Source organism: Malaclemys terrapin, chromosome 1 (genome assembly GCF_027887155.1).
Source record: "Malaclemys terrapin pileata isolate rMalTer1 chromosome 1, rMalTer1.hap1, whole genome shotgun sequence".
Lineage (NCBI taxonomy): Eukaryota > Metazoa > Chordata > Testudines > Emydidae > Malaclemys > Malaclemys terrapin.
Genome location: NC_071505.1, coordinates 104092214 through 104102434, shown reverse-complemented (window position 1 = coordinate 104102434; position 10221 = coordinate 104092214). Strand labels below are relative to the sequence as shown.

Sequence of the window (10221 nt, the reverse complement as noted above, 5' to 3'; positions counted from 1 at the left end):
GAGAGAATTCTAATTGTGGATTCACAACTATATCATACAAGACTTGAGCTCATGGGGAATGGATTTTCATTCTCTGCATCTGACCCATTCTATTCCATCTGTATAGATTGTTCTCCCAAATGGAAAGAAGAGATGTCCAGTGAAATGGGGCAGTTTCCAATGACAAGATGTGGGAAAGTCTTTTTTGGCATACCTGGACACAACAAGAGGCACCACTTATTTCTCCCTTACAAAAACTTGTCCCCCTTTTCTCCTCCGCAATGGCTTTTGCCCAATGGTCTTTAATTTCCAAAATGGAAAATAAAACAAATCCTACTCAAATAAATATTCAGGAAAATCAACTGCAAGGGCTATCCCACCTCCCTTCCCCCGGATGGTTCTTTTCTGGTATCCACCATCCTGAATTTTCCATTGTTCCGTTTGAAAAAACCAACAACCTCCAGCAAAGGAGACCGGCTGTCTCAGAACTCGTGCCTTCCCTCGCACTTCTGCAGTCTTGATGCCTCTTCCTTGGGCTACAAACACAGCATGGATGGATTATAGACGATCACATTTCAATGTTTTTAAATTTTTCTTTTTGTTAAAAAAAAAAGAAGGGAAAATAGAGTTATACACACATGTATCACAGCATTTTCAAAAGGCCCCCCACTGCGTCTCTGTTAGCAGTTCAGCCTCCGTGTTAAGCCTGGATGTAAGGCAGCTGGAAGATTAAAACGGCATTGTTAGAACATCCGCTGAAATGTCCTCATGGTTTTTTTCTTCTTTGTTTGTTTGTTTGTTGTTCCATATTTATTTTATTTGTTTGTTTTTTTAAAGTTTGGCAGGCAAAGAGAAAATGCTTCCTCCCCTCCCCCCCCCCCCCCCCCCCGCTTTTTTAGGCAGGAAGAAAAATAACGATGGGACAGTTTGTTTTTTTAAAGGTGTTAGGGGTTTGAAAATGGCCTCGAGGAGGTTACATTCTAGAGGTGACTCAGATGGTTGATTCATTTCTTTGCTTGTTGCTTGTATTCTCCTCTTGCCTTGCAGTTGATAGTTTTTGGTTCCCCACGTCCTGTACAGACTCAGGTTTCACATCCTCCATATAACCTGCTTCCCCACCCACCCCAGGTGGCAGTAGATAGATGCAACAGTATTTTCACTTGACCTTTACATTATGATACTGAAGTTAAGAGTTAGATGGAAGAGCCATGTTACAGAAAAGCTTTCCCATCTCTGTGAGAAAGAACGAAGCAACAGAAAGTCCTGTGGAGATGCAGGTGCCATGTTGAACTGAGCTCTACCTTGGCACTGGCATCAGTTTGAGATAAATATATCTATACATATATATATGTATGTATGTGTATACATATATATATATACACACATTTGTTTATTTATTTATTTTAGCACACTGTCCCATTCTCAGGTCTGGATTTGGGGCAGTTGGTCCTGGGGACAGGTTGGACAGAAGGGGCCAGGGTGCAGAAGAAGCCCGATATAAGAGTGAGGCCCAGGCCTCCCCACGCACAGAACATGGACCAGCCATAGCCATGACTGATGTCATCGGGAAGTCCGTACAGGTAGCGGGGGTAGCGGGAGAGCTCGAAGTTGATTCCAGCCACGCAAGTGCACAGTGAAATGATGCAGAAGGTACCTGGAGAAGGACAAGAGGGGGGAAGGAGGGAGGGAAAGAATAAAGAAAGGTTAGAATGACAAAAGTAGCATTCCCCAGCTGTCTGCAAAAGAGGCAGTGTGATCAATAAGGGAATATCTGAAAGGCTGGAGGAATTGCTACAAAAAGCGGCATGGTCACACTGGGTGCCAGGAAGTGCTGAGCTGTAGCACTGGCCCTGACTAGAGCTGGTTGGAGAAACTTCCATTGGAATAGGCTGTTCCATCAGAATCAAATCGCTTTGTGAAATCAGGGCAATTTCACTGGTATTTTGTTTTGAAAATAGAAAAGGGGGAGGGGAAGTTCTGACTGTGTCAAAACATCCCATTTTGACATTTTCTCACTAAAATATTTCAGTTTTTCATTTTACATCACTTTTCTTTCAATTTTTTAAAAATTTTGCAGTATATTGCATAGTATAACACATCAACTGAAAGTTGAAAATGTTCTCAAAACAAAACGTTCTGAACCACCTGAAATGACACTTTTGGGGAATTTTTCTTCACAGAGAATTTTAAAATGTTTGGTTTTCACTCCAGTTCTGAACATTTTGAAATCTCCAAATCCTTCACAAAACGGAACATCTGCCATTCTAGCCTCCCGCTGCCTCTCTCTGTAATACTGGGGAAGTCACTGAGGCCTGGTTTACACTAAAATGTTAGGTCAACCTTGCTACATTACTCAGGGGTGTGAAAAATCCACCCCCCCCGAGTGACATAGTTAAGCCGACCTAACCCCCAGTGTAGACAGCACTAAGTTGATGGAAGAATTCTTCTGTTGACCTAGTTACCACCTCTATGGGAGTTCCCATCAGCATAGGTAATATCTACACCGAAGCGATACAGTGGTGCAGCTGCAATGCTGCAGATATGCTGCTGTAACGCTTCAAGTGTAGACAAACCCTGAAACTTGCTGCCTCAGTTTTCCATCTGCAAAAGAGGATGAGAGTACTTACCTACTTCATGAGAAGCTTGTGTGTGTAATTCTGGCAGATAAGAAGTGTTATGGAAAGACATGAGTCTCATTTGAGTTGAGGTTTCGTTGAGCTACTCTCCCTTTATGAGCTTGATTTTCCTCTTTGATCCCACCCCCCAACTTCACCAAATTAAATCCAGACCTCTTCACATTTCACAGGAGTGAACGATCTGTCTATGCTATGTTCTTATAATGTATCACCAACGCACAAAATGAGATCAAACTAGCTAGAGACATAAAGGGTAACAAAAAAACCTTCTACAAATATATTAGAAGCAAGAGGAAAACCAAGGACAGGGTAGGCCCATTGCTCAATGGGGTGCGTGTGTGGGGGGGAAACAACAACAGAAAATGTGGAAATGGCAGAGATGCTTAATGACTTCTTTGTTTTGGTTTTCAGCAAGAAGGTTGGTAGTGATTGGACGTCTAACACAGTGAATGCCAGTGAAAATGAGGTAGGATCAGAGGCTGAAATAGGGAAAGAACAAAGTTAAAAATTACTTAGAAAAGTTAGGTGTCTTCAAGTCACCAGGGCCTGATGAAATGTATCCTAGAATACTCAAGGAGTTGACTGAGGAGATATCGGAGACATTAGCGATCATCTTTGAAAAGTCATGGAAGATGGGAGAGATTCCAGAAAACTGGAAAAGCAAATATAGTGCCAATCTATAAAAAGGGAAATAAGGACAACCCGGGGAGTTGCAGACCAGTCAGCTTAACTTCTGTACCCGGAAAAATAATGGAGCAAATAATTAAGCAATCAATTTGCAAACAACTAGAAGATAATAAGGTGATAAGTAACAGTCAGCATGGATTTGTCAAGAACAAATCTTGTCAAACCAACCTGATAGCTTTCTTTGACAGGGTAACAAGCCTTGTGGATAGGGGGGAAGCGGTAGATGTGGTATATCTTGACTTTAGTGAGGCTTTTGATACTGTCTTGCATGACCTTCTCATAAACGAACTACTGAAATGCAACCTAGATGGAGCTACTATAAGGTGGGTGCAAAACTGATTTGAAAACCGTTCCCAGAGAGTAGATATCAGTGGTTCACAGTCATGCTGGAAGGGCATATTAAGTGGGGTCCTGCAGGGATCAGTTCTGGGGCCAATTCTGTTCAATATCTTCATCAATGATTTAGATAATGGCACAGAGAGTACACTTATAAAGTTTGCGGACAATACCAAGCTGGGAGGGGTTGCAAGTGCTTTGGAGGATAAGATTATAATTCAAAATAATCTGCACAAACTGAAGAAATGGTCTGAAGTAAATAGGATTAATTCAATAAGGATAAATGCAAAGTACTCCACTTAGGAAGGAAAAATCAGGGAAATGACTGCCTCGGAAGGAGTATTGAGGAAAGGGATCTGGAAGTCATAGTGCACCACAAGCTAAATATGAGTCAACAGTGTAACACTGTTGCAAAAAATGCGAACATCATTTTGGGATGTATTAGCAGCAGTGTAGTAAGCAAGACACGAGAAGTAATTCTTCTGCTCTACTCCACACTGATTAGGCCTCAACTGGAATATTGTGTCCAGTTCTGAGTGCCACATTTCAGGAAAGATATGATAAATTGAAGAAAGTTCAGAGAACAACAACAAAATGATTAAAGGTCTAGAAAACATGACCTATGAGGGAAGATTGAAAAAATTGGGTTTGTTTAGTCTGGAGAAGAGAAGACCGAGGGGGGACATGATAACAGTTTTCAAGTACATAAAAGGTTGTTAGAGGGAGGAGGGAGAAAAATTGTTCTCCTTAATCTCTGAGGATACAACAAGAAGCAATGGGCTTACAAGCAAGGGAGGTTTAGGTTGGACATTAGGAAAAACTTCCTAACTGTCAGGGTGATTAAACAGTGGAATAAATTGCCTAGGGAGGTTGTGGAATCTCCATCATTGGAGATTTTTAAGAGCAGGTTAGACAAACACCTGTCAGGGATGGTCTAGATAATACTTAGTCCTGCCATGAGTGCAGGGGACTGGACTAGATGACCTCTGAGGTCCTTTCCATCCTATGATTTTACCATAGAATCTGAGCACCTCTCCCTAGATATGATAGCCAAAATCACAGTAGAGCCAATGGTCTAATTTTCCTCCTTACTTCACCCCCAACACAGTCAGGGTCATGTTATTTTTATAATATTTCCTTCTCTCGCTCTTTTTCCATTCTTCTTTTACTACTCCTCTTCTCTCTCCTTCTTGCTTTTGCCTCTTTTTCTCTCTCTCCTTTACCATTGCTAGTTGCAGCTAAGCAGTGAATTGTACACACTCCATTCTGCGGGCATGAGTGGAATTATGCTAGAGTAGAATATTTCCGGAATGTCTGAAGCCAATCAGACAAGGTGTTGGGGAGAACACATACGAAAAGACATCCTTGGCACACAGGGACATGCCAGTATGGCAAAATCCTTTTTAGAGGCTGCAGCAAAACAAGTCTAGGATCTCCATGTGAATCCCATCTCCACCATTGACCTCCTGTGTGACCTTAGGCAAGTCACTTCCTCTCTCTCTACCTGTTTCCTCCTTCCCCCTCTTTGGGTACGTCTACATGGCACTCAGAGTTGATTGCAGCACAGGATGGAATACTCACGCAAGCTTTAATCTAGCTAGCATGGCTAAAAATAGCCGTGGCACGGGCTTCAGCACAGGCTGTACAAGCATGCTGGGGACCCTGGGACTGTACCCATGTTGCTGGCCTGTTCCTTGCATATTCACTGCTATTTTTAGCCATGCTAGCTAGATTGAAGCGAATGCTGGTAAGCTAACCGAGCTGCAATCACACCTCCGACTGAAGTGTATATATACCTTTTGTCTGTCTTGTCTATTTAGATTGTAAATTCTTTGGGACAGGGACTGTCTCTTATTATGTGTTTGTACAGCACCTAGCACAGTGGCCCCCAAATTGTGGAGCACACCCCTTTAGAAGGCATGGAGGAACATCCGAGATGCACAACAGGGCCCAGCCCAGCCACCACAGGAGATGGAGAGGGAGCGCCGCCCAGCCCTGCTCTGCCCTTAGCTTCACTCTGCTCCGGCCTCGGCCCTGCCCTCACCCCCAGCCTACCTGCCGCAACTGTGGCCCTGGCTCCGCTCCTGGCCCCCGGCTCCCGCTTACGGCCCTGGCTCTGCCCCAGGCCCGTGGCTGCAGCTCCGCTCCCAGCGGGGGCAGACACATTCCATTACAGGAAAGGTGGGTTGTGAGAGGACAAGTTTGGGCACCACTGACCTAGCACAATGAGCCCCCACTCTCAGCTGCGGCCTCTAAATGATACTGTAATAAAATTAATAAATAATAATAATAATGACCAATAATAATGAATAATAATCTGGTAGTGCCAAAATGCCAGAGGGCTCCCTCCATCTCTGAATTCACTAGAGACACTTCCTTTGCTTGTGTAACAGCAGCAAGGAAATCCCACATTCATTAGAAGTTGGAGACACACCTTACATGGGGTGGGGTTGTGGTAGGAAGGGATCCCTCTTGTAAGAAGCAAGCTGCTAGAAGAGTCACTCCCCTCTCCTTGCTGCCCCCATATTAATACTTAGTTCTGGCTCACATTTTCTTCATGCAAATGCCTGGGCATGCTAACCATTAACCCGTCCCGTGCTGCACAGCACAGAACGCTCTGGCCAGCATCGTACAGAGTGGAACGCTGTGACCACAACTCTGAATATTTTCCTTTGGCATGAAGATACACACAAAGAGTGATTAAAACTGGCCCCCTGACGCTTTTTTGGGCCTGATTCTCACTTGCACTGAGGCCCCTTTACATCGCTCTGGGAGTGTACCTGCTGCCAGAACCTTACTGTAAGTGGGCATCGGGCTCTTTTGAGCTAAAGGTTTCACAGCCCTCTTGAAAGGAAGAGATGCTCTGAACCTGTCCCTGCTCTGAGGCTAAATGAAGACCAACAAACAGAGACCAAGAGCCTCAATATATTTCTGCTGCAGATGGTTTTATCTCCCTGCCTCCCACATACATGACCCTGGCCTCATGCATTTCCTCTCCCTCCCACTGATGTATCTGAAACAATATATTGGCATGATACACACTGGCTTGGCTTCTCTCTAGACGAACCCACAAAGCCAGCTGCCAGCAAACACCTTCAGAACTCTGGCCATACAGTCTGCACTGCTGCCCATGACAGAAGGTCATTCAGCCTGCTCTGTCCCCCTTGTAGTGTGGTAAGCCAACCTTGGTGGCAGCTGGCAGCCTGTAAGACTCACTCCTCTAATGCACTGATGGTGTCCTTTGGCCCAGAAAGCTCCTGGCAGAGGCATAGGACGGAGAATGGGAGGAGTTTGATTTTTCACCTCAGTGTGTGTGGGGGAAATACATGGATATTAGCCCTCATTTTCCCCTCTAACGAAGGGGCGGCTGAGGGGAACTTTGCCTCTCTGGCCAAATTCTATACATGGTGACCAGACATTACTGAATAATAAACATTTTATGGTCCCAATTAAGATCAGGTCCCCATTGTGCAGGGTGCTGTACAGACATAGATGAAGAGACAATCCCTGCCCCAGAGGGTAGACTCACCCCAGATTAAATGCTCCAGATCTTTCCAAATATTTTGTAGAGACACCCCAGGCTCTGGGGTCATCTTTAGAGAAGTGTCACACCATTTGCAAATCAACAGCAGGAGATGCAGGCCACTGGAGGGCCTCCTTCCCAGAAGTCAGCAGGTGATCCCCTCCTCTTTATTCTGAAATCAACCCACTTGTTTGATTAGAAATCCCAGTCCCTTTCCCCACATCCTCGCTTGTTAAATGGATTATCCTCGTAACATGAGACTGTGTGGGTAGGAATGCAGTAGTCCCTGTGTGGCAGGCCATCCTGGCTCTTATATCGTGATAGGAGGAAGGTGCATGGCAGAGATACCGAGCTATAAACCAAGCTCTATGGCTTGTTTCAAAAGGCTGTGGTTATAAAATGGCAAAAGAGTCCCTTCTTTGCTAAAAGGAATAATTTCAGCTCCATTAGAGACATAGGATTGTGAGAGGAGATATCAGGGAAAATCTCTGTTGCCAGTTTGAAACCATGTGGTTGCTAAATACGAAAAGGAAGGAAGTACTCCCCTTCTCCTACACTTTGTCTCATCTATCTCAATGGCAAACTCTTCAGGGCAAGGACAGTGTTTGTACCGTGCCCACAACAATGGGGCTCAGATCTTGGTTGGGGTCTCTAGACACCACCATATAACAAAATAATAAATACTAATGAGGAGAAAGTTACAAACAATGGAGAGTAAAACCAGCCATGAATTTGAAACTCATTAAAAATGCTGTTTCAATCCCTGGATCAAACTCTGTGTTTTTACTGAGCTAATAAATAATCAGTAGTATGCACAACAATTTGCTGGTGCATGGCTCCGTACCCCTCCACTGTCCTTGGTTATGTAAGACGTCATGTACAATATTTTAAACTCCAATTTACCAGCATCCATCAATGACATGCCATTATCTCCCTATTTATTGCAACTTACCAAGGCCCCAAAAATGCTGAATCATGCTGGCTAGAGAAAATTTTATGTCCAGTTTGTGAATCCCACATGCTGTTCAGATTCAACTATCAGAACTAGGATGGCCCCACTTACCGTTAATCAGGCCTCATGATGTAAGAGGTACCAGGGCTACTGATAATAACTGAATGCTGGTGTGTTTTAGGGTGGTTTGGGGACCAGTGCAAAATGAGCTGGGGCCTGCAGTCCAATACCTAGTGAATAGATGCCTGTATGACATAAAACCACCCTCCTGATTGGCACCATTGTTGGACTGAATGGGCATGGAGATTGAACTACCCCAAGAAGTGGTCTCTCCAAGTCAGGGTTAGACCGGTGTGAGGGGAAAGTAGACTACTGTTGCCCATGATACTGTACCTACCCTAGACACAGGACTTCAGAGCCTCCAGGACTGCCAAATTTCATGAACAATTCATTGTAACAGTCTCTTCCCCACAAAAAATTAAATCCTAAAGAATTGCCCTGATAGGTTCTCGCAATCAGTCATGTACTTCCCTTCCATGTTTACTAATGAGCCAGCGTCCCAGGACAGCAGTGGCAATATAGAATTTTTATTTGTTTATCAAAAACACTTTCTGCAGCTTTGGGATAATCATCCAATCAGAACTGAATGCAGATGGGCTGAGGTTTAAATCTCCCCTCCATGGAATTGGCGGATAGAATATGAATGACAGGCAGTAATAACAGTCCACCAGGGATGCGTTGGCATCCAAGCAGGACTGGAGGGAGAAAAACTGACTTCTCCAGCACAGCTGACAGGAGTGTAATAAACTGAATTCTGTTGGATGGGGGCAGAGAAATCCAGGCTGAGATTTGTGAGGGGAGGTGGGAGTGTCCCAAATGAAACACTAGTGAATGAGACAAAGCCACAGCAATATTTTTGATAAAGGAAAAATCACATTTCATTGGGAAATGCTTCTGTCAGGCAAGACAGCAAGTCTCATCTAAGGCTGTGTCTACACCACAGAAGTTGCTTTGTTTGACATCCAGTAGCTACTCCTAATCAGACAGCTGCCCTTCCTTTAAATCTGGTTTTGAAAATGGTTGCCCTGATAATGGGGAGAGGTTAAACACCTGTTACTGCACATTAATTGTATTTGTCTAGCTATTAAATCAATAAAAGGTAATAACAGAAGCTCTATCTTGAAAAAACGGAGTGTAAGAACTCACCAGCAGTACTTGTGAGGTACCCCTGCTCTGTTAATCTTGACGAGGCCAATCTGGGGAATCTATATACAATTTATTAATTCTGTTTGATATTATGAACCCTCTGTACCTATCTATATCAAAGTACAAACTCCATTATGACTGTAAGGCTGGTCTATGCCTTCTCTGCTGTCTTTTTACCTCCATCTTCGTGTGAAATTCCAAAGGGTGGAGACACAGGGCGAACAATGGTGGGTTGTCAAACCTCCATGATCTTCCATTCAAATGGAAGATACCTTACCTCAGGGAGCTATCGGGCACTCATAAGACCCAGTCCACTCAGGTGGGCTGGTAACCAGGCAGTTGATCACCTGACGAGGGGTTTGAGGCTGACCTAACAAAGGCGTCTGGAAGTCTATAAAAGGACTAGGTCTGCTCAGAGCAGCTGTCTCTCACCTACCAGAACAGTAAAAGAAGCATGTGTTGAAGGAGAGAAGTCCTAGAATCCAGATCAAATCTCAGAGAACACTTGAGTGGTTAGTAAACTGAGGCAGGGAATCACACATGGGTTTTTCTTATTTTGCATAGATCTGTATATCTCCTGTGTGTCTAAAGTAAAGAGTAATTGCTTTTTAGAAACCATTTGCAATGTCTGTGCCTATTTGCTTCAAGGATCACATGTCCCGGAAGGGGTAAATTATAAACTAGAGAACCTACAAAGCTGGCATTCTGGGAAAGGGTGTGCTTAAGCTACTGCGGTGTCTTTGGGGTGGGAGTGAGGTTCAGAACTGGTTCTGGGGGCCTACAGCAGTGGGGCCATGAGGTTCAACCTCCAGGTACCCAACAGAGAATCTACATCCAGGAAGTATGTCAAAGAGGCCAGAGCCTCCCCAGACCAAAGGAAGCTTAAAAGCATGCAGGCCTAG

General features: G+C 44.2%; 1 protein-coding gene across 1 annotated transcript in view; it reads right to left on the bottom strand.

Moving 5' to 3' along the window:
- Window positions 1–873: 873 nt before the first annotated feature.
- Window positions 874–10221, bottom strand: part of TMEM178B (transmembrane protein 178B) — a 318474-nt gene continuing 309126 nt past the window's right edge. Inside the window, exon 4 of the mRNA XM_054033990.1 lies at window positions 874–1633. Coding sequence (XP_053889965.1) covers window positions 1383–1633 — 251 coding nt within the window. The 3' untranslated portion in view covers window positions 874–1382. The remainder of the gene's footprint in view (window positions 1634–10221) is intronic.